This window comes from Theobroma umbraticum, unplaced genomic scaffold (genome assembly GCF_002168275.2).
Source record: "Theobroma umbraticum cultivar Fairchild unplaced genomic scaffold, ASM216827v3 scaffold_95.0, whole genome shotgun sequence".
Taxonomy (NCBI): domain Eukaryota; kingdom Viridiplantae; phylum Streptophyta; class Magnoliopsida; order Malvales; family Malvaceae; genus Theobroma; species Theobroma umbraticum.
The window spans coordinates 6457504-6480691 of record NW_018397257.1 but is presented as its reverse complement, the minus strand read 5'-3'; the positions used below and the strand labels follow the sequence as shown (position 1 = coordinate 6480691).

At 35.8% G+C, this 23188-nt stretch overlaps 4 protein-coding genes across 5 annotated transcripts; 1 reads left to right on the top strand and 3 right to left on the bottom strand.

Moving 5' to 3' along the window:
* The first annotated feature begins 3023 nt into the window (after window positions 1–3023).
* Window positions 3024–10131, top strand: BGAL8 (beta-galactosidase 8). 2 transcript variants are annotated; one of them, XM_021423717.2, is made up of 19 exons: window positions 3024–3185; window positions 3267–3362; window positions 3518–3630; window positions 3714–3780; window positions 3916–4008; window positions 4221–4364; window positions 4576–4664; window positions 4830–4935; window positions 5079–5166; window positions 5421–5539; window positions 5702–5866; window positions 5968–6170; window positions 6279–6388; window positions 7182–7291; window positions 7466–7579; window positions 7935–8036; window positions 9161–9372; window positions 9465–9801; window positions 9888–10131. In XM_021423717.2, the coding sequence occupies exons 2-19, from the start codon at window positions 3267–3269 to the stop codon at window positions 9993–9995; spliced, it is 2376 nt and encodes a 791-aa protein (XP_021279392.2). In that variant the 5' UTR covers window positions 3024–3185; the 3' UTR covers window positions 9996–10131. The 2 variants fall into 2 exon arrangements, with proteins under 2 accessions (XP_021279392.2, XP_089639006.1); XM_089782880.1 differs by lacking the exon at window positions 3024–3185.
* A 1859-nt stretch (window positions 10132–11990) lies between these two features.
* Window positions 11991–13138, bottom strand: LOC110412363 (uncharacterized). The gene is made up of 2 exons (XM_021422895.1): window positions 12829–13138; window positions 11991–12709 (listed from the first exon to the last, which is right to left on the bottom strand). The coding sequence occupies exons 1-2, from the start codon at window positions 13136–13138 to the stop codon at window positions 11991–11993; spliced, it is 1029 nt and encodes a 342-aa protein (XP_021278570.1).
* Window positions 13139–15222: 2084 nt separating this feature from the next.
* LOC110412606 (uncharacterized) lies at window positions 15223–17559 on the bottom strand. The gene is made up of 2 exons (XM_021423189.2): window positions 16881–17559; window positions 15223–16175 (listed from the first exon to the last, which is right to left on the bottom strand). The coding sequence occupies exons 1-2, from the start codon at window positions 17293–17295 to the stop codon at window positions 15457–15459; spliced, it is 1134 nt and encodes a 377-aa protein (XP_021278864.1). The 5' UTR covers window positions 17296–17559; the 3' UTR covers window positions 15223–15456.
* A 1845-nt stretch (window positions 17560–19404) lies between these two features.
* PDX2 (pyridoxine biosynthesis 2) lies at window positions 19405–23079 on the bottom strand. The gene is made up of 7 exons (XM_021422654.2): window positions 22857–23079; window positions 22644–22771; window positions 21427–21514; window positions 21206–21279; window positions 20615–20806; window positions 20011–20108; window positions 19405–19757 (listed from the first exon to the last, which is right to left on the bottom strand). Exons 1-7 carry the CDS (start codon window positions 22909–22911, stop codon window positions 19631–19633), a joined length of 762 nt encoding a protein of 253 aa, XP_021278329.1. The 5' UTR covers window positions 22912–23079; the 3' UTR covers window positions 19405–19630.
* Window positions 23080–23188: the final 109 nt, after the last annotated feature.

Below are 23188 nucleotides of genomic sequence, written 5' to 3'. Positions count from 1 at the left end.
CCTAACCAAAAGCTGAAAGCACTAGCCCAGCCCCACTCCCACCCCCACCAGAGTCAGTCAACAAAAAGATATGCTCTTTAGATTTGTCCAGCATTCACATGGCATGCTTTGCTTCTTCTTTTTCAACTGCTGCTACAACGTACAGATGGAGCTACTCTCCATTACCCGCCAGAGTTAATGGTGTTCACTAGTACTCATAACATGGATGGAGAAATCATTGCTATGGCTTGTCCTTGAGCAAACAACCACGTTGGTTTTTACTCATATTCATAAGGATCAATGAATTTCTCTGCTAAACATCTTGATTGTTCGGCCAAAGGTTTCAATGTGTTTGAGAATATGCTTCTGTCGTTTGAAATTAATTGACAATATTTATGCACAAACTTTACAATATTTATGTAATTATAACCTAAAAAAGTAAAATCTTAAAACAACTATATTTTAAAATTAAAAATTTTAAGATAGAAGTGTAAGATGTATTGGTTAATAAAAGATTATATGTTTTATAATCTAAGATCATATATATATATATATATGAACAACCTTAATTTTTTTCAAAAACAAAGTAATATATATAATATAATATTTGTCATTTATATTTATAATTTATTAAAATGATGATAAAAAATTTTACGCACAATTAAATTGATAATATTTATGAACGAATAAATATAATGAAAGTTAATTTATTTATAGATATTTTTTAGTGAATGTTGTTAAAAACACTTTGAAAAGTGATAAAACAAAGACATTTGGAAATGGAGGAGAGATGAGTCCAGAATAGAGTTTTATAGTGTCAACCCTTGGAGTGAACACGTAACATAATTCCATTTTAATTGTTGTATTATATGTTATCTTGACTCACAGATTACTACTTTATAGTTTTGTCTAACTTCTCGATATGCTCATTTTTTATTTGGTCGCCCCACTAAGTGTTTTATAGATGTGCCCAATGACAAAGAAACAAATATGCCATTTTCAGTAGTATTAAGTAGCTTAACGGTCCAATTCGTTTGCCAAACTAGCAGGACCATTTTTATAATTATATAGTGATTAAATTTCAACCTCATACAAAAGAAACTTTCTGAATTAGGAAAATACTAAATTATTAGACAATTATTGTTCTTTTGGCTTCGTTCATTCCTCATGAATTGCTATTTAATTATTAAGTTATAATATTTATGTATAATCATTTCTCTTACAATTTTTAATACCCTATTTATTTTGTAGAAAAAAGTCATGTATCGGAAACGATATAAAGTAATCGTTTAATTTATTACACATTTTTGTGATATCATTGTAATACTAATTATTAATATTCTTTTATCAAACTGAAACTTTTATATACTTATAAAAAATCTTTTATCAATTATTATCGTTATACATAAAGATTATATGATATCAGCTAAACTGGGAGCTCACACACCAAGAAACGATGATGAATCCAACTTTGGAGTTTATGCCTTCATAGCGATCATATGATCCCCTTTGGAGTCACGCAACTGTTATTTGTTATCGACAATCAACAAAAAGATTAAGGTGAAGAAAGAATAAATTTTCTTTTTTTTTTTTGTTTTAGGGTTGAAAATTTCCGACAGCGACATCGCAAAACTCCAAATACTAGTGCCCTCCCCCCAAGAGACGTCCGACCGTGACCTTCCGTCCTCCAAATTCATGAGTCATGACTTTTCCCCTTTTGTATTAATTTAATAATTTGCCTATTGACGCATTAATACTCTGATAATATACTTATAATCCTCGTATAATTAATAACGGAGACGTGTTTAATCTATGCATCTAATTAATAAATCAGGTATATGTTCACCCATTTGGGTTCCCATGAATTTCTTTGCTAGTTTCATTGACTCCATGGATACTCTGTGAGTTGATGCCAACTTGCACGCGCATGTCTTCCGCTGACATTTCTCTTTTTCTGTACTATAAGCTTCTGTAGGATTTTTCAATTAAAATTTTTCATTAATTCTCACAAAATGAATTAAAAAGAAATTTCTTTTCTATAATACTGGAAATGCTTTTTCAAAGAACAAAAACAAAAAGAAAATGGCGTGTAATCAACATCATATTGAATGGGAATACAGGCAGCACACCCAATAATATGTTGTGGTATACAATTACGACCGCTGCATTGGTATTATCCATTATTATGAGTTTAATAGTGAGGGACCCAATTTCTTACCAATTTAATATTCACGGACCCCTCACCTAGATTCTACACGTCTTTGCTTAAATTAATTGAAAAATCACCATTATTAACTTCTTAATACTATTCAGAAATGAGGGAGGAAAGGCAACAAACAAAGGCTTTTGAATATCTTAATACAATGGGGAAAGACACTAGTGTTTCGCTTACCAATACCCATACGTGAAGTGAACATATTTGAGCAGAAGAATCTTAAATGACGTAGGTAACCCTGACACTGTCGTCCAGCGGATCCGCCCTTACTTTTTCATTTCCCGTTTTCGTTTTGTTGTGCCGTTCATAAGTGTGCGTACCATAAACCCGAGACACGTGGCAAGACGAAAAGGCAGGTGCATTATCTTTGCAAGTTGTCCAGCAGCACCTTATTTCATTCTCCACTTCACTACTTCACCGCGGTAGCTACTTCCTCCCTACTGCTCTGCTCCCCTGCAAAGCTTATAAACGCCATAATTATCGATCAAGAAAATAAACCAAACCATAAAAAAGAAAAAAAAAAGAAACTAATACTATTGTTAAGAAGAAGATGAGGAGGAGGGAAATGTGAAGTAGCGGTGGCGTGCACTCTCCGGCGAGTAAATGAGGTAGCTTAAAAGTGTTTTAATTTGTAACACAAAGCGGGCAAGCAACAAATATTATCAGAAAAAGTAGAAAGGCATCAAACCAAAAGCCAAAGAAGAAAAGAAATGTTGCAAAGAAGAAGTCATTAGCTTAACCACTATTCAAGAAAGTGGTTCTTTCTTTTTCCTTAGAAAAAAAAGAGCAGGGAATTATTATTTCGTGTGTAATTGTAGTATTGTAAGTCCGAAATGAGGAGCAGGACAAAGATTCTGGTGTTGGTTTTGTTGGGTTACAGCAACGACGTCGTTTGCAGCCACCGTCACGTACGATCACCGGGCGATTGTCATCGACGGGAAACGCGCGTTTTGATCTCTGGCTCCATTCATTATCACGCAGCACCCCTGACGTAAGCTTACATTTTCTTTTTTTTTTTTCTGTTTTCAGAACAAGAAGAAGCTCTAATTATGGTTATGTTTCACGTTTGCAGATGTGGCCGGACCTTATACAAAAATCGAAGGACGGAGGCTTAGATGTTATTGAAACGTACGTTTTTTGGAACTTACACGAACCAGTTAGAAACCAGGTTTCGTCTCTTTCTTTTTTTAATTTTTTTTTAGTACAGTGGAGATGTTGTTCAATTGTTGGAATTATACCTCATTCGAACTGAACAATAAGTCCAAATGGAAGTAAAACGTAAATTCCATTAGTTTCCAATTTTTTTTGCTTACTGATAAACAGTACAATTTCGAAGGAAGAAACGATTTGGTTAAATTTATAAAGTTAGTTGCAGAAGCTGGTCTCTATGTTCATCTACGCATCGGTCCGTATGTTTGCGCTGAATGGAATTATGGGTAAGCATTTTATTCCCCTTCTATTTTGGGTACATGTGAGATCTTATTTCTTTATTAAGACCATTTTGGTATCAAATTTGCAGTGGTTTTCCTCTTTGGTTACATTTTATACCTGGAATCAAGCTACGAACTGATAATGAACCATTTAAGGTAAATGAGGGAGTAGTATATTGTAATTTATTATCTCCTTTATCTTTTTCAATTTTGGCTTTTTTTTTTTATTAAAGTTGATTGAAATTGTTGCAAGAGCTGCAATGATGGTACCACTGTGGTTGTTGGTGTCAGGCGGAAATGCAGCGGTTCACGGCTAAGATTGTTGAAATGATGAAGAAAGAGAATTTGTATGCATCACAGGGAGGACCCATTATTTTGTCACAGGTCACCTTTATTTTTTGTCCTCTCTTTTTTTTAAAATCAATGCCTGTTGCAGTATTGCTTGCTAATTGGTACATCTGTTATGATTTATGCTGATTTTTAGTTGTGTGTGCTATAATTTCTTTTATGGTATTTTAGGCTTATTTTAGAAGTACTCTTTATGTTTTCCATATTTGTTTTTGTTGTATTTATGTGTTTATTGTTAATCATACCAGATTGAAAATGAGTATGGGAATATTGATTCATCATATGGGGCAGCTGCAAAACCCTATATCAACTGGGCAGCTAGCATGGCTGTTTCCTTGGATACTGGAGTTCCCTGGGTTATGTGCCAGCAATCAGATGCTCCTGATCCCATTGTAAGTTTTTTCTTTTTCTCTTTTTTTTTTGGGGGGGTTTTTCAACCTATTTTTTTTACTCACAATTGTTAATTCATAGTAGTTAATCAATTCATTCAAAATTTGCATACTTTTAGGTGAAAGGTATTTTAAATTGTTTACTGTTTCTTTTGATAATCTGGGTAATAGGCTTATTCATATATAATTTCTTCTTTTATCTTGGCATTGACAGATCAACACCTGCAATGGTTTCTATTGCGACCAATTCACCCCAAATTCTAACAAGAAACCAAAAATGTGGACTGAGAATTGGACTGGATGGTAGGGTGTCTGACTCGTTTATATAATTTAGTAATCTGACTTCTACAAGCTAACTGTTCTGGATTAAATGTCTCCATCAAAAATGTTAATTGTTTATTTCTCTTATTCAACTTTTTGTCAAAATATTGCTTACTCATGACTTCCCCAAGATATTTCAAATGCCAGGTTTCTTTCATTTGGTGGTGCTGTTCCCTACAGACCTGTAGAAGACATCGCATTTGCTGTTGCACGGTTTTTCCAAAGAGGTGGAACTTTCCAAAACTATTATATGGTAATGGAAATTAGGGTTCAAAAAATATGTTTGTACATTATTTTTTATACTAATGAAATTTTATCCTAAAATCAAGTATGGTCTCATTCCAAACCAAACATGTAACTTATGAGTCAAATTTGTTTTGGTTGCTCTTAAAACAGTATCATGGTGGAACGAACTTTGACAGGACTGCTGGTGGACCCTTTATTGCTACCAGTTATGATTATGATGCTCCAATTGATGAGTATGGTATGTTTTTAATCAATTTAACTAATTGTTAGTATTCCTGAGCATCCACTTGGCTCTATAAGCGCCCGCAACGTACTTCAGGTCATCATCTGTATGCAGCTTAACTAATATTTGTAGTTGCTATGATGATGAGGTGCTGGTCTTGTAATAATGAAAGAATGTTAATACATGATTATTCAGTTTATAATTTATTAGACGGCATCTTCTAAGTTTCATCTGTCAATCAGTTTATTGTTCTTCTGTGTATGTTGCAGGACATGTTAGACAACCCAAGTGGGGTCACCTAAGAGATGTTCATAAGGCTATAAAGCTTTGCGAAGAAGCAATGGTTGCCACTGATCCTACAATTTCCTCTTTGGGTCCAAACTTGGAGGTATTTCCTGGACTCTTCCTAGTTAACTATTTTCAAGCACAAATTGTGCTCTGATCATTATTGAAAGATGATAGCATAAATTAATTGATAGAGGTCTGAATGCTGCTTCTGTCAGGTCTTGTTCTAAATTACTAGTTCATTAATGTATTTTTCCTCCCCCAGTCTGCTGTATATAAAACAGGATCAGGACTATGTGCAGCTTTTCTTGCCAATGTGGGCACCCAATCTGATGCGACGGTTACTTTCAATGGCAATTCATACCATTTGCCTGCATGGTCGGTCAGCATCTTACCAGACTGCAAGAATGTAGTTCTGAACACCGCAAAGGTTTGTAACTTATGCTATATGTTAACTGCATCAATTTTTCCTCTAGTAAGTTTGTTCTTTCTAGTAAAATAATTCATCTAGTTTTAATTTTCACATGACAGATTAACTCTATGACTGTAATTCCAAGCTTCATGCATGAACCTTTGAATATCGATGCTGATTCAACTGAGGCAATTGGGACAAGCTGGAGTTGGGTAAATGAACCCGTGGGTATCTCAAAGGCTGATGCATTTAACAAACTTGGATTGTTAGAGCAAATAAACACTACTGCTGATAAAAGCGACTACTTATGGTATTCATTAAGGTATGTTGGTGTTTTGTTTTAAATATTGTTTCCTGACTGTGTGATTGCTACCTGTCTATATTTTTATGTTTAAATGTTTTAATAAATTTTATTGAATACTTTTGGCAGCACTGATATCAAAGGAGATGAGCCTTTCCTTGAAGACGGATCTCAAACTGTTCTTCATGTGGAATCCCTGGGGCATGCCCTTCATGCTTTTATAAATGGGAAACTTGCAGGTAGTTGGAAATAATAGTTGTATTTGAAATGCAATATCTTAGATTTCCATATACATTTGGTCATTTTCATTTGCAATTTCTTTCTTCTTTTCACTTATCCTTGAGTTCTGCACTGTTGTATTATTAAGTAATGTTCAACATTTTCTGTAGTAAAATGGGATGAATGAAAGGGTTAGCATTTTGAGTGAAGATGATAGGAGCATTCTTTTATTTCTCCAACAGATTTCTAGCTTGTATAGGCTCGGGTAGCATCTCTCTGAACAATATGGAGAATGTGAACCTTGGCTTAGATTACACTAGCTATAATTGATAGTTTAGGAAACTGGTGCAGTGGATAGTCAGATAGTTTTTGTGTCTTTAGTTAGGTGTCTCATACAATGCATAGAGCTCTGAAAGAACTTCCCAACTGCTGAATCATGAACATCAAGTTTGGGGTTCAAATTTATGGATAAAATATGAGAAGACTGCAATTCCGTTGATAAAATTTACATTAAAGTCCTTTCTAATGTTGCATCTTAGGTAATGGAAGTGAAAATGCATCAGAAGCCACGAAAGAATGTCTTGCATTAGGGAGTTGCAGCAGGCTTATTAGCTCAACACACTAGTTTAGGATTCTGGGCAGGATAGCTCCAATATATTCTCTAATATCAAAATTTTATGTTGAATGACATAGATCATAGATGCTGATATTACATGACTTTGCTTGTACTGTTACAGCAGAGATGATGTTTCATTTGAACCACTGTAGCAATAATGATTATGTGTGTGTATCTTTTGAAACTCCTTCCTGCAGGGAGTGGAACTGGTAATAGTGGCAATGCTAAGGTTAAGGTGGATATTCCTGTCACTGTTGTACCTGGGAAGAACACAATTGATCTCCTGAGTTTGACTGTAGGACTGCAGGTTCAGCTCTCCTGACTAAGATTTACATAATCATTGACTGAAAATGGAAATATTTATCTGCAAGTTCTAGTGTTGTAGTTTCTATAAAAGCTGAATATCTTATCTGTTGGATTAATCAGTTGTAAGAAAAATATTTAGATATAAGTATCATCTAATTGGACACATCTGTATCAGAACTATGGAGCCTTTTTTGACCTAACGGGGGCAGGGATCACTGGTCCAGTGACTCTTAATGGTTTAAAGAACGGTAGCAGTACCGATCTCTCCTCACAGCGGTGGATGTATCAGGTCAGTGTCTCTTTCTTTAATTATCCTGTCAACATTAATCATTATCCTAATTACAATTCTGAACAAGGGTAAGATGGTGAATAAACACTGCATTTCTTTATAACCTACAAACTGGGAGAATGGGTTCTAAGAATTGGTTTTGAATCACATCCATTGCAATGGTGAACACAATCTATTTCTCTCTGCCACATCAAGCACCCATCCATTGATTGTGGTGCGATGGCACTAAATAATCAATATAGTAGACCTCACTCTGACTGAAGAGGAATCAAACTCCCAAGTAATGTTAACTTCCAAAAGAAATTTGTGCAATGGTACTTTAACTTTCTTCTTGTTTCTCCAATCATGAATATAGGTTGGACTTAAAGGGGAAGATTTAGGTCTACCAAGTGGAAGTTCATCACAATGGATCTCACAATCCACCTTGCCCAAGAATCAACCCCTGATTTGGTACAAGGTAATACTTAAGTTTTAATTAGGTATGGTTTTGTGGATTTTGAATTTCCTTATTGCAGCAAAAGGGTATTGATTATTCAATAAGGTATTATGCCTATCATTCTTTTATTAGTTACTACATAATTTAGGGTTCTTTTTTGGCCTGAATATTACTTATTTTTGAATCTTCTAGTTCTGATAATTAATATATATACTGTCAGTGGAGTTTTTAAATTCCAGCAGCAGGGTTAGAGAATTGCCATATACCTTATTAGGGTATATTTAAAAAAATTAATAAATCAATATGATAAATAAAAGGACATGTGACAATATTGTAACCCTGCTTGTGGAGTTTCAAAACTCCACGGTCAATGTGTGCAACAATAGTCCTATATCTATTAAGTGAAAGAAAGCTGGGGGTTTACTGTTTAGCAGTGAGCAATATTAGGAAAAATTTGAGTTTGAAGTCTCTACCTTTCAGAATATATATTGATTCCTTCTAGGACAATCTTTAAAGATAACAATTATTGCACTAACCCTTTTCCAGAATAAACAACCAGATACAGCAGTCAGCATAAATTTTTGTTGCTTTCGTCCATTAATATTAACTAAGTGTATCAGTTCCTTTCAGCACAACTTCCAAAGTGAATTATTATGTAGTAACATGTCACCTATTACTTCTGAACATTTTTCTTTTTACAAATGAGGAAATTTCTCAAAGAGTAATGATAGAGAGTAAAGTAAGAAGAATAGAACACAATAGTTGACTTTTAAATCATGAATGCACATAAACAGAACATAAAAATTATGAAAAAAGGTTTTAATGCCCAAAGTTATAGTTTAAGAGTTTATTGTATAGTAAAATGTGAAAGAGAATCCTAGCATCGAATTCCAAAATCTTAGTATAATGACAAACCAGGTTGAGGCTTTAAGTTGGGTCATTCATGGAGAGTCGGTGTTTGCCATATGTTGTAGGGGTGATGATTTGGTTTAGTACAGGCCAAACATTTTTAGCATCATCTATTTGTTTTGTCATGAATTTTCATACCCTAGCTAACCTATGAGCTATCAATTCATAAAAATATATAATGGATCACACAATTGAATCAACATCTAAGCAACTAGTGTTCAATTTTCTGTATGCAGACAAATTTTGACGCCCCAGCTGGAAATGACCCAATTGCTTTAGACTTCACTGGGATGGGGAAGGGTGAGGCATGGGTGAATGGACAGAGCATTGGACGTTATTGGCCAGCCTATATCTCTCGAAATGGTGGCTGTACTGACTCTTGTAACTATAGAGGATCTTATAATTCAAACAAATGCCTCAAGAATTGTGGGAAGCCATCTCAGCAGTTGTGAGTGCCAAAGAGTCTACATTGGAAAGCCTGAAAATTAACAGTTTAATATATAAAAATTTCTTATCATGGGTTATCTATCTCACTTACAGGTACCATGTACCCCGTTCATGGTTGCAACCAAGTGGCAACATTCTTGTTTTGTTTGAGGAACTTGGTGGGGATCCGACACATCTCGCTTTTGCAACCAAACAGATGGGAAGTTTGTGCTCACATGTATCAGAATCTCACCCATTACCTGTAGATATGTGGAGTTCAGATTCAAAAACAGGAAGGACTTCAAGCCCTATCCTATCCCTGGTTTGCCCATCTCCAAATCAGGTTATTTCTTCAATCAAATTTGCAAGTTTTGGAACTCCTCGTGGGACTTGTGGTAGTTTTAGCCATGGCAGGTGTAGCAGTGTTAGGGCACTCTCCATCGTACAGAAGGTGCTATCTTGTTCACTCTTCATCTACGACTTCTGTGGTTGTTAACTAAATTATTTATATTTACTGATAATTGTTAAATTATTCAGGCTTGCATTGGATCGACAAGATGTAGTATTGGAGTATCAACTAGTGCATTTGGTGACCCTTGCAAAGGAGTCATGAAGAGCTTAGCTGTAGAAGTTTCCTGTACATGAAGAAATGTTAATAAGCATGCATTACAGGGTGCAAGCGAAGCATTGTCCGCAAGTAAGTGTTTGATCAAATAAGAATTTTGACAGCTTGTCAAAGTAAAAGGATTCTTGCTACAAAAGGAAAAGGTTTCATACAACAGATATATTCTTGCTAGTACTAAGAAAAATAAACGTTAGTGTAGTGTCAACTCTAATGATAATTCTGCACATCAGTGTATCTTTGAACAGAGTAGATGCCTTCTTGTGCAGGAAAGTATAGATGAAATATTAGTGCACTGTGTCATGTGACGCAAACCTAAAACCGATGTGATGATGGCATTAAGATATTTCATGAACTAATGACAATAAGTCACACATGCCTGAGAAGAATTCAGCTGTTTTCTTCATTCTAATTGTAATGGGGTTTCGATGATCTCTGCCTAAAGGAACAGTTTAATAGTGCTATTTTAAGAACTATTCTTACAATTACTGCAATGATCTTCCTTAAATTGGCATTTTATTGTTGGTTAAATGCAAATATATTGATGCTTAAATTGTGTCTAGTCTACGGGTAGAAATAGGAAAAAAAAAACCCTCATTTTGTTGGTACCACCATTCATCAGAGTTGCAGGCTGGTGCTAAGTCATTGCAATCAAGTTCTCAACAGGTTCTGTTATTTTAAAGTCAAAAGAGTTGAATTCAGGAACCTTTTTCTTTTCTATTACTTTATACTTGATAGTGGTTTTTAGACTGTAATACAACTATTAGACTATAGAACTTGTTTAGAATCTCCAGAGCCAGATTCCCAAAACACATTCTCCTAGATAACAAATGCCTTGAATGCTGGCATTGGAAAGAGCTTAGGATAGAATTTCAATGGAACATTAAATTTGTATACTATAATTTATTACGATCCGGTTAGCTCCTCTCTTAGGCTCATCTTCACCCTTTTTTAAGCTCATGTTTTGGCCCCAAATCAAAATGTGCTTTAAATGTGATCAAAGGAAGATTTGACTGTCAGGAAATACGTTACTACAATAATAAAAAAAAAATGCAAAGCCAAAGGAGTCTTTACTTTGTTTACAATCAGCTAGCGGCTGACGCTCCCGCGTGTATCGGAGTAGACCTATCTTGAGTCTATCCTCGTCAAGTACTTTCAAAAAGAAGAATGGGAAGTAAGACGTCGTTGTGTCATGCCAAAGCGTCTCAGGAAGGAAGCAGATAAGATGTTTTCAAAAGTCTCCCGTGGGTAGGTAGGTGAGTTTTTGAGTGATTTATAAGCCGCGGTGTTATATATATTATTAGGTTAGTATTGTGGAAGAGAGTAATGGTCCTGGGACGAGTAATATCAGAGTTAACTTAAAACACTTTTTGGGGGGAAGCAGGTAGGGTGGCCGATGGAGGATTGGGTGCTTCTAAGTATCTCACATTGAGCAGGTAAGGAGTTCTCGGGTGATTTGTAAACGGGGTGTGCATATTGCCTAACGGAGGAAAGAAGAAGTCAAACGATCTAAAGCTAGCACGTAGGAGAGGGTAAAGGAGGAAACTACAAATCAAATGATCTGAAGCTAACATGTACGATAACGCGGTTTTTCCACTTCAGAAACTTTGTGGAGGATGCTTCTCTCCATATTACTGTTTGTTTTTTTTCTTTTGACTAGAAGATGGAAGCACTAAAGGCAACTTCGATTGGTGTGATGCTTCAAGATTGAAAACGATTCCGTATGCATGAATTAGAGCACACCGAGGGCGGCAATTGATGGCCATAATGTAAAGATGAACCATGTATATATATATATATATATATATTTAAAAGAAAAACAAAACTTTTAGATCTTTGAAAACAGTAAAGCTTTATACATCTGTTTAAAATAATGATGTGCTGGGCAAATCTGTAGCCCTTATTGGTGTTTCAATTGCAAAGCTAATGACCCCACAGAAAATTGCATACTTTGCGCTGCCTTGGTATCAAACAACAACATGTATGTTATTTATTTTAGTCAGTATTGAGGTAGTCCCTTAGATGGAAGCAAAGCCGGCTTGTCCTTTGAACCTGCAAAGTTTGCAGAGAGGAGAAAAGAGGGATGGCGTTTGGTATTTGTCCTCCCCACCCATCATCGGCATTGGAACACCTCTCTTGACAGGGCTAACATAGTCTGCCCTGTAAGTCTGGCCTAGCACTCCTTCCACGCGATCGCTTACATTGGTAAATTTGAACTGTGTCTCCAAATGGGCAAAAGCATCATCAGCTGGCAACTGGTAGTTGTGAACCTTATTTTCCCGTTCTCCAATAGCTCTAACCTTTACGTTCAATTCCACCAGCCCTGCAACTGTCACTTTAACACTATTGGTATCATCAGTTCTTTCTACGACCACTTCCCTTTCTTCAGAATTAGTCCTCCATTCAGCCTCTCCATCAGTGGGGATGCTAACTGCTTCGCCGTCCCATCTCACAGTGAGAGAATCAAAGCTGTCATCCCATTGAGAGACTCTCTTTGCTGCGAGGACGAGAGTGTGAGTGTCGAACATGACAGCCAGGGCTTGCACCCATGTGTAGTCCCGAGTCCTTCCTTCAGGTCGTGTTCCGATGAAGTGTGCATTGATTTGGAGGTTATCATCTGATACAATGGCAAAATTTCCTCCCTTGGCTCCATGGAAGTAGAACATTACGCCATCACCACCAACAAACCTTGGATCATAACACAGAGAGCCATATCCATCACAGTTTGGTCTTCTCCCTGTCAAACGACTTAAAATTTATCAGCATATATTACATTGTAAAAATACATTGCTGCATAAGAATTCCTTGAACAGCATACAAGCATAACATAGAAGAGTACTTAAGTAGGAGACTTACATTTGCAGGTGACTTCACACTTGCTACTGCAATCAAAGAAGCATCCTTTATTCTTTTTGTTCTTCTTGGGCTTCCTCTCAGGGCATTGAGCCGGACATGTGAGTGTCTTGCCATTACATGCCCCTCTTGCTTGGCAGAAAACTCTTTCCTGTCCTTTCTTGCTTGGTTTCAGAACATCGTAATGTGTTGAAGCAGCATCATAGGGTGCCTTCTTCCTGTTGCCATTGCCATTGCCTTGAGCATAGCTCGCTTCCATGGAATTGAACACTAGAGCAAGGGTCACCAAAACGAACGAGTATATTCTACCCATGTCTGTATGTTTAAATGCAAGCTTTTGTGATTATGACTTTGTTTTTCTTCTCCTTCTATTGATCTTCAAGTGTTGCAGTTTGGAGAAGAGATGCTGAGGCATGGTGGGAGGAAACCTCTATAAAGGCCAGTTGGGCCGGCAATCTGCCTAGAAACTCGGTTAAAGCCATGTGACATTTCTTCTGACTATAAACAAGAAGTTGAGAAACAGCTCCTCTTTAATTTTCATGAGTCTTCTGGATCTGTCCATTTGACCATATGAAATTGGGAGGACTACATTTAGCATTATTGTTATGGTTACTAAACTTAGGCGTAGGCCTTGCTTGAGATTGGAGACAATATCCTTCTGAAATGATACTAGTAATTTGGATGCTTCAAGTTCAAGCACTAATATTCTGCTAGCTAGTTGAGCAAGATTTATGACCGACTCAAGGTGCCAAAAAAGTCATGTAGCTGCAGGATGAGACTCCAAATTGAAGGATGAGACTTTGTTCCTAGTAAACGTTAAAAGAGCTGCACACTTCATTATGGGGTGTAACAATCCTCTGTTTTGGTAATGAACAGTCTGTATCTCTAGATGTTTGAAATGATTCTTGTGAAAACATTCTATCATGCTGCAATTTCTTTGAAATGAAAAATGAAAAACACCCTTTCTTCAGTTTGAAGTGACTCAGGGAAGAACGTAACGGGTTATGCACTCTCGTGGCTCCTAGCTTTATGCCTTTAATGCAATACTATGGTCTGCCTCGAAAAAAACACCCTCACCCACCCCCACTGTCTTTTTCCTTTCTAAATATTATTTTTTTAAAAAAAAATTCTCTTTTGTCCTTTGGGTACACTCGAAAGAATTAAGAGGAAAAGAGTTATGATTATCATCAAAGTATCTGTTAAGTCAAATGGTATATGTTACAATGGAGATGGAGACAGTATGCAACTGAAATCTACAAAATAAGAAGGTAATTCCATTTTGTTTACCACATGGTATTAGATCCTTGTGATTTATGAACTAGTGATGGGTTGTAATGCCAGCTGATAGCTTTATACAGACATATATGAAGTAGTATTGTATATTTTCTGCATGGTGCTTTAATAAGTGAGATGCATTCAAAGAAACCAGTTCAGCAGATTGCAGAGAAAGATGCAAGTGGATTATATATGGGTATATATATATATATATATATATATAAATCCATCAAGGAGTGAAGGGAAACACACTTCTTACATTGTAATTAAAGTATAAACTCCGCCACTCGCTTAAATTCTTATCACGCTTTGTCATGTGATTAAACCTCTCATAATGGCCGCCTTGGATCTCAAAGTTTCCAAATTAAAAAATTGGCTCTTTAAAGTCAAACAACTCTACATTTCTGGTTTCTGCACACCTCAAACCGCCCACATCCCTTATGCTTACAATGTTATGAAAGGCTTTATATTTACAACAAGTTGCATTAACTTATAAAAGAGAATTGCTCAAGTCAAATCCATTAGATGTTAACAAGTTCACCTTGCACCTGCTGAAAATGCGGCTTCTTGTAAGAGAATGTCATATAGCAAGTGGGGCATTTCGTTTCAATCTTCAACACCATCATATGTATTGTTTCACTAATAAGATACAGCAAAAAGTAATACCATATCCTCACTCTTCTATTAGCCGGTATATATAACATACCAGTTCGATCTTTTGAGGTTAGCCTTCTTTACTCTTCTGATTTATGAAAATCTATGATGGTCAGTTAGATTACGGAGGGAAGGCTCTGTGGGTAAGGTCTAAAATTGACGTTTAAGGAACAGTTTTCTTTTCTGATATTTAACTTTGAACATTGACTGCTTAATGGCAATTGCTTACTAGGCTGCCAGTCTAAATTAGCTGTTACGTTGCTTCTGAAAATGAAGGTTTCAGAACAAAGAAATCTTATGGGCTTCGTGGCCATGTATGGCCAGAAGCTTTCATTGTTCTTGTTTCTCTTGAATAAAGCTATATATGAAGATAGTCAAACACAAGAAAATTGGTCCTGTTCATGCCCTTCAAAGAAAAAAAAATGAAGAAAGTTGGTGCTGAATAAGTCTAGTAATGAAGGCACTTCCTTAGCAAGATAAGCATTTCAGCATTAAGAAATATTTTAAGCACATAAAAACTAATTAATTATATGTATATGATGGGCAACTTTCGTATGGCCCTTATTTGTTTAAAATAACAAAATTAGGAAGGTAAAAACACGCAAAACAAGATGATTGACTCATCTGTTTAGTTATAAGCTTGGTTCATTTGCAGAGACCAATTTATTTCTTCTCTGATTATTATCAGCATGGAGAAACTCTTCAGATGCTAGCAACTCCAGATGGTCTCTGAAACCTGCAAGCATTGCAGAAAGGTGAAAAGAGGGATGGAGTTTGGTACTTGTCTTCCCCACCCATCATTGGCATAGGCACCCCTCTCTTGACAGGGCTAACATAATCGGGCCGGTAAGTCTTTCCCAGGACTCCTTCGACAAGATCACTCATATTGGTGAATTTGAATTGTGTTTCCAAGTGAGCGAAGGCATCATCATCAGGTAACTGATAGTTGTGAACCCGGTTTTCTTCTTTGCCAATTGGTCTCACCCTTATGTCGATCTCCACCAGACCAGATACCTTGACTCTAACACTGTTCTTGTCATCAGTTCTTTCTACTAGCACTTCTCTTTCTTCACCATTAGTCCTCCATTCAGCGTCTCCGTCATAAGGGATGTTAACCGCCTCGCCATTCCATCTTACACTGAGAGCATCAACATTGTCATCCCACTGAGAAACTCTGTTGGCTGCAATGACAAGAGTGTGAGTATCAAACATGACAGCCAAGGCTTGCACCCATGTGAAGTCACGAGTCCGTCCTTGTGGTCTAGTGCCAATGAAATGAGCATTGATCTGCAACTTATCATCTGAGACAATGGCAAAGTTTCCATCCTTTGATCCGTGGAAATAGAACATAACTCCATCACCACCAACAAAACGAGGGTCGTAGCAGAGAGAGCCATAGCCATCGCACTTTGGTTTCCTCCCTGCCAATATATAAGGAAATTCTAAATCAGTCCAAGTTAAAATGTACTCTTCCATGTCTCAGAGTTGCAGCTTGAAGAACATTTTCCTCTGCGTCTCAGCTAAGTGGACAAGACCTTCCTCTGTACCTTTGGGATAATTATGGAACCAAAGTACTTATACACTATTATTCTAGTTTTCGTTCAAGGTTGGACAAGTTAAAAGAGTACAAGAATTACTCCTCGCCTTGGCCTTCTATTGGTTTTTCTTTAAAGCTGTTGTCGTGACAAGATGCTTTATATTTTGTCTTCTTTCCTTTTAGATCAATGTTACTTGATATTGTGGAATATTTTAGAATATAGGCAAAAAGGTAATCTTCCATACCCTATATATATGGAGATTGGCTTCCATAAGTCCCTAACATACTCTCCTTTTACAATCTTTTCTCTCTAATTTTTCTTACTACTACTTATCATATACTGGCTTCAGCTTCGGGGAGTCAATCCGGAGCCAAGCTCGGGTCTCTATCACTATCCTTGCATGTCTTGAAGATGGATATTGGCCTAGACCGAAAAGTTTAGCATCAGCACTTGGCAAAGTAAGCTAGAGAGTAAATAGAGAGCTCCTACAACTTCTAATACCATATTCACGCCAAGCCATGAGTCCCAAGTATATATAATGAAGAAGAGAAGAAATAGATGCATAGTGATTAAGTCAAGGAGACTTACACTTGCAAGTGGCTTCGCACTTGCTGCCGCAGTTAACATGGCATGCCTTAATCTTCTTATTCTTCTTAGGCTTCCTCTGGGGGCATTCAGATGGACAAACAAGGGTCTTCTGGTAACAAGCACCTTTTCCTTTGCAGTATGCTCTTTCTTGGCCAAGCTCTGATGGTGACAAGTTGTCGTAATCCAATTCACCATCGTTTTTCTTCTGCTTATCCTTATTTTTATCCTTTTCATTGCCCTTATTCTTTCCCTTACCGTTGTAATTGTCATCGTGGCCATTGCCTTTGCCTTTGCCTTTGCCATTGCCATTGCCATTGTTTCCATTCCCTTTGTTGCCCTTATCATCACCATGCACCATGGCAGCTTCTGTGCATAGTAATATAACAAAGAAAACCACCAAAGTATATGACTTCATCTTATCTATTTGTAAGTCTTAAAAGTCTTAAAAAAACACAGTAAGATGTTTCTTTCTCCTCCTTGTTTGGACTTTCAAGTGGTCGATCAGTGGAGGAGAGGTGAGAAAATTTGTTGCACAAACTGAAGTTTTATAAAGGGTATGTCAGCAGGAACTAAGCCCTTGGAGTTAGGACGATAAGGACAAAACCTGCTGTGATTCCTTGCTTCATTCCTAGGACAAATTGCAAAGGAAAGGGCATTTCAAGAGGAATAAATTACATGCAATAATTCAGGTTTTGGATATTGACCAAATAGCTGTAAAGTATTTCTTCAAACCAAGTCATTGTAAAGTAGCTTTAGCTTCAAAATTCAGCATAAGTTCAATCAATCAGCCATCAATAAAGGCTTGCTTTAGGTGTTAGAAAAGTGTTTCTTTTGTTGCTTTACATTTTTTATTAACAAAGATTCATGACTATCAAGTATTCTCGAAGGTCATAGATATTTATTTCTAATTTTTCAAGGAATTAGTATTAATGAATTTGCAAAGACACTATATTTATAATACGTTGGGATTTTGAATATTAAATGATTTTAATTTTTATGCTAATTTCATTTATATATTACGAAACTTAATTAGACTCATTATTTCAAAATTTCAAATAATTATTAAAAATTGAATTCTTAAGAAAAAAATATAAAAAAAATTAAAAAAAACTTCTTTCTAATTAATTTTTAATTATATATATAATGTCAGGATATATAACGATTTTCACATATTTAAACAAAGCATATTATAAGAAAGGAATTACTAGCATCTAAAGACAACAACCTTTTGAAAAAAATGAAACAAAACAAATACAACACATAAAAACAAATTAGTACTCCTTGCCACTTCTACATTCTTGGACACTTTCCTCATACCACTTTTACTATTTTCTCTTTTTTATTTTTAAATTAAGGTTAGTTTTAGTAGTATTTTTTCTACTTGCATTAAGTAATTCATGTTTTAATCTAAAAGGGAAAGAATTAATGTTTAAAGTATCCACAATAGTTTCTGTATTGCATTTGAGCCACATATTAAGTCCAATTATTTAAATGCAAAAATAGTGTAGGAAAATTTGAGGGTAAATAAGTTGGTAAAGATCTAAATATATATTACATAATTGAATTATCATACCCTTCATAATGAACATATAAAAGTATTTTTTTTTCTTTTCTACCGTTCAAATATATTTATTTTGGGATGACTAATTTTAGCAAATCTCCATTTTTTGGCTCCTACTAAGTGCAAATAAAAATTAATTTTCTTTTATCTTTTCTACTCATCCTTTTAATTTTATCGTTTATACTCAATCATTTTTATATTCTCTAACCTTTTTTCTCTTAATAACCAAAGGTTAAGTAGCCATTGCAATCGAATTTTTCATTCGGTGTATCATAGTTAGCCTTCAAATAGACCTACTGAACGCTTGGGTCAATCGCACGATTGATGCAGCAATATGGTGGCCACATGGCGCCCTCCACGGGCTCACGGGCCGAAATGTTGCTCGCATGGTGTGCTCCCAGCACTCCATCCAATGATTGATAGCCACATATGCATACTATTTACTAATTAATTGGGATTTCTTGAATTCCGGGGTTTATATGATGCACATAATTCCACATGGGAAGAAATAAATAAAAAAACCGTTTTTTAGATAAAGAGGAATATAAGTTATTAGTAGTTGGATTAAAGTCAATTAAAGTATAAATATGACCATGGTTAATCTGTCCAAAGTTGATGGGGCAGCGACTGGAGAGAGCAACACCTAATGTGGTCTGGAGACCTGATGACTGTTGGGTGATGGTGAGAACATGGATCAGTTGGAGGCATTCCACTCTTTTCATTTCCAGAAATCTTCTGCTGACTTAGCCAATGATTCTGACTAACAGGGCTGACCACAAAAGGATGGAAAGTGTTGGATTTTTAAATAACAGTAAGGAAAGTGTAGTTTGGGGAATAAGTGTATTTTTCCCTATGACATCTTATGATTATAGTACAATCATACACTGAGCTAGCATGTGTAAATGTGTCTGTCATTTAAGCCAATAGCAAGGGCAACAATCAATCAGTTGTTCAAGAAGCAAATGAAAAGTAAGTTTAAATTATATTTACCATATAGAAAGCAAACTCTTTACCTGTCTCAAAACCATATATCACCTAAAAAGAATACTTTGTCAAATTGAAAGACTAACCTTTTGAAAGATATTGAACATCCACAAACACTATAATTGATGAGGAGAAAATAAAACAGGAAGAAAAGGAAAGAAAAAAAACACTGAGAAAGACTAAAATAATCTCATTGCCACTTAGATTATCGAAATATAGGAAGATCATATCTTGTTTGTTTGTCAGAACTTAGATCCGCTCCGCTGACTGCAACACTGGTATTTGAGGTCCCCTCTCCATATTCACGAGCCATCTTTAGAAAGTAGCTATGCCTGCACAAGCAACCATTTACAACCTAGGGTTAGCAACCAAAGAACCAAAAAAACAGAAAAAAAAAAACATTTAGAACCTCAGATAAGATCATAACAAAAATAATAATAACTTTAATGGATGGTTAACATTCGAGTATTTGGCTCATTGGTTGAGGTATGATCTCCATGCTTAAAGAATAGGGTTTGAATCTCCCTTCTCCCAATTCTAAAAAAAAAAAAAAAAACCTTTAATTGATGGTTGAAATCTTTATACCATCTAGTGTCTGCAGTCAACTCAGGGTGGAAAGCAGTCCCTAGCAAGTTTCCTTGTTTTATGGCAACTATCACTTTCTTTTCAGGCACAGCATTCTCCTGAAATACACAAAAATTTAGATAAGAAGAATTAATAGAGCTAAATAAAGAACCAATAACAGATAGGATAATCCTTTTCTAGAGCATGTGTAATCTAGCATATAAAGGCAAGGCCATAAAACCTGTCTGTTGCTACAAACTGCAGCTCACCTTTCAATCAAAATTGTTACTACTTCCTTTTAAGGTTTCTAGAGCAAGAGGGAAAGTTCAAAACAAAAATTTCCCAAGTCCTAATCATATACACCACATTTTGTTAAAGCAAGTTCCTCGCTGGATCTATAATAAGGATGAAAGATCATTAACATTCAACCTATGCGGCTAACCTTTTAAACTAAAGAAACAAATAAACAAAATAGATCTGTCACCATTATAGGAAAAGGTATAGGAAAGAAAAATGATCCAATCCAGCCTCCTTCAACTGAAGCAAGGTCAATAAAGTTTCATTGATTTACTTTCAATTATTGCAAGGAAGAAGAATTTGATAGAAAGAGCATCAGCAAGTATACCTCTTGGAATTCAACAGCTGAACTAGAGTATAGCACTTTATTAGATGGAATAGGATAATCAGCCAGCACTTCAACATCTGGCCCCACTTCGACAACTGCAGGAGCACGTATAAAAACACCAGGAAATGTCTCAGGGCCACCTTCTCTGGATGCAAGTTCTGGTACTAAAAGCTCTGCCTCAAAGCTTTGGATCTAAATAATATTTATTTATTAAATAACATACAATTTAGGCCAACATTAGAAGTTTAAACAAAAATAAAATTTAAAAACAAGGATAGGAGGCTATTGAACTCTGCATAACTATAAAAATACATCACATATCTGTAATTAAGAGGTTTCTAGATGTAAAAAAAAAAAAAACAGTTTTAACTTTTAAGCTAGTTAGATGAAACTTGTCAATTTCCCAAGTTTGCAACTTAAAATGCTTATTAGAACACATTGGAGTTGTGCAGTTTCTATGGATTTGCATTCTATTAATCACTACACAAATTGCAGAGAGAGGCAAGTTCAACTAAACAGTGCAATATACCATTCTATCCACTTAACAAGCATCTTGCACATACAGTCAAATTAAAGGCACATGTAAATTACCTGACTGCCAAAGTAATTTCTATGGACAGTGCAATCCAGGCCCCCAACTAATTCCTGTCCTCCTTCTTTCTGTCCTGAAAAAGTTGCACCATTGATTTCAAATTCAGAGCCTTCTGAATGATCTCATTTTGGCAAGTGGCTTGGTGCAAACCATTAATATTTTGCAAATTTAGCATGCAGAATCCAAAAGGAGGAGGAGAAATGAAAGAACAGAAACCTACCAACAGCTTTGTTTGCCAAAAATATAAGACCCGCACAAGTTCCCCAAACTGGCTTCCCCATTCGAACAAACTCACGCAGAGCTGGAAACTGACCAGAAATGAAAAATATTAACCAATTAAATGCAAATGAGACACTTATAAATGTTCTCATTGAGGATATTCCAATAACTGCAAGAACTGACTCATTTGCATAATAACATGTCTAGGCTTGTGACTGCAGTAAATTACAAATCAAGATCAAGATGAAATTGGAGACTCCAAAACCTTTATCTTCAGAAATGACACACAGGAACAAAAATTGGTTGGTCGGTCATTCACTCTTGGCAAAGAACTCCTTTAATCACTAGACATGACTCAATCAAGGTTAATTATAGTAATTTTTCTCTCTTACATGCTGAGTGTTTAGCCATATATACTTGAAAACATCTAACACTGTCAAACTCATTCTTCTTACTTCAATCCTTGTTCCTAGATCAAAAAAGTCACTCATGGGTAGCAATGCATCTCAAAGTCCAAAACGCACCAAAAGCACCAAAGTTGCCCTTCTCTTATATCACCTTTACCTTCTAATGACTAGATTTAGAACAATGATCATTCTCATATTTACCTGCATGAACATATTTCATAAAAATAATAAAGCAAAACTATATGAACATGCTATCTTCTGACTCCTAAGTGCTAATTACCACAAAACATAGCTTGGTTGAATTGAAAAGGGAAAATATAAACATAAATTTTGCTATACTCAAACTACAAGCACCAGTCGTTAGGATTTGTTATTACTTTTACCACTTGCCTTTTGCTTTTGGAAGTGAAAAACAAAAAAAATAGATAAAAAGAAAGGTAAAAAGAAAGTGTGTTTGGATACAAAAGCAAACAATAATTTACTGCAAGACTTTACTTTTACATGGAATCCTCATTTCAATTATTTAGTGATTTTCAAGCAAAATGATCTTACATCTTAACATTTGCATTTGCTTTTATAACAATAAAGCAAAAAACAAATACAAGCAAGATGCAAGTGAGCAACATAACAGGCGAATGGCCCCTAATTAGGTATTCCATGCTTTTCAAAAGCAGAATTAAGGAAAAAACAGAAGGAATCAATTTGATCAAAATGAATCAGAATTCAATCTCTCATACTTAGATGATAGTCATCGCAGGCCCATAAAGGATAACTTCTTGCCAAAGAGGAAATTAAGAGAAAGAGGGAATACAAGATTGTGAAACTCAGCAAGCTTAGCCATGGTGGTGCTCTCTCCACCAGGAATGATAAGAGAGCTGATATTCTGAAGCTGCTCTGGCTTCCTTACCTCCACTCCTTTCACTCCCAGCCTCTTAAGAGCTGCAAAGACAAAAATAATATTTTCAGGCAAAACGTAAATCTCATCAACAAACATTCTGAAAATGTAAGTTAAAGAGATTATTGCCTGCTATGTGTTCGTTGAAGGATCCCTGTAAAGCCAATACTCCGACGACGGCCATGCTTCAGTATTCCAGTCGACTAGAGGAAGAGAGACGTCGAGCAATGGAACTCTTTGCTTCTGTCTTGCTTTGCTGCCTGTTTATTGTTTGGGATTTTAATATTTTTCAGCCGCCGAAAAGTTAACCAATCGTATTGTAAGATAATTGCCACTTGCCAGTCCATAAACTGGAGGCCACCCCTACCAACATTTGAAACACAAAGGAAAAGTGCCAAATAATAATAATTTTTACAGAATTTTTTTTCCCATGGATTTGCCAATAAGTTAAATTATATATT

Excerpts from the sequence above, each read along its gene's own strand:
- BGAL8 (XM_021423717.2), top strand. The coding sequence starts at position 3,267 with ATGTGGCCGGACCTTATACAAAAATCGAAGGACGGAGGCTTAGATGTT. Across the intron at positions 4,365-4,575 it reads CAGATGCTCCTGATCCCATT|ATCAACACCTGCAATGGTTT; the intron begins GTAAGTTTTTTC and ends TGGCATTGACAG. Across the intron at positions 9,802-9,887 it reads CACTCTCCATCGTACAGAAG|GCTTGCATTGGATCGACAAG; the intron begins GTGCTATCTTGT and ends TAAATTATTCAG.
- LOC110412363 (XM_021422895.1), bottom strand. The coding sequence starts at position 13,138 with ATGGGTAGAATATACTCGTTCGTTTTGGTGACCCTTGCTCTAGTGTTC. Across the intron at positions 12,710-12,828 it reads GTGTGAAGTCACCTGCAAAT|GGAGAAGACCAAACTGTGAT; the intron begins GTAAGTCTCCTA and ends GTCGTTTGACAG.
- LOC110412606 (XM_021423189.2), bottom strand. The coding sequence starts at position 17,295 with ATGAAGTCATATACTTTGGTGGTTTTCTTTGTTATATTACTATGCACA. Across the intron at positions 16,176-16,880 it reads GTGCGAAGCCACTTGCAAGT|GGAGGAAACCAAAGTGCGAT; the intron begins GTAAGTCTCCTT and ends ATATATTGGCAG.
- PDX2 (XM_021422654.2), bottom strand. The coding sequence starts at position 22,911 with ATGGCCGTCGTCGGAGTATTGGCTTTACAGGGATCCTTCAACGAACAC. Across the intron at positions 20,109-20,614 it reads CAGCTGTTGAATTCCAAGAG|GAGAATGCTGTGCCTGAAAA; the intron begins GTATACTTGCTG and ends TGTGTATTTCAG. Across the intron at positions 19,758-20,010 it reads TTGACTGCAGACACTAGATG|GCATAGCTACTTTCTAAAGA; the intron begins GTATAAAGATTT and ends TTGCTTGTGCAG.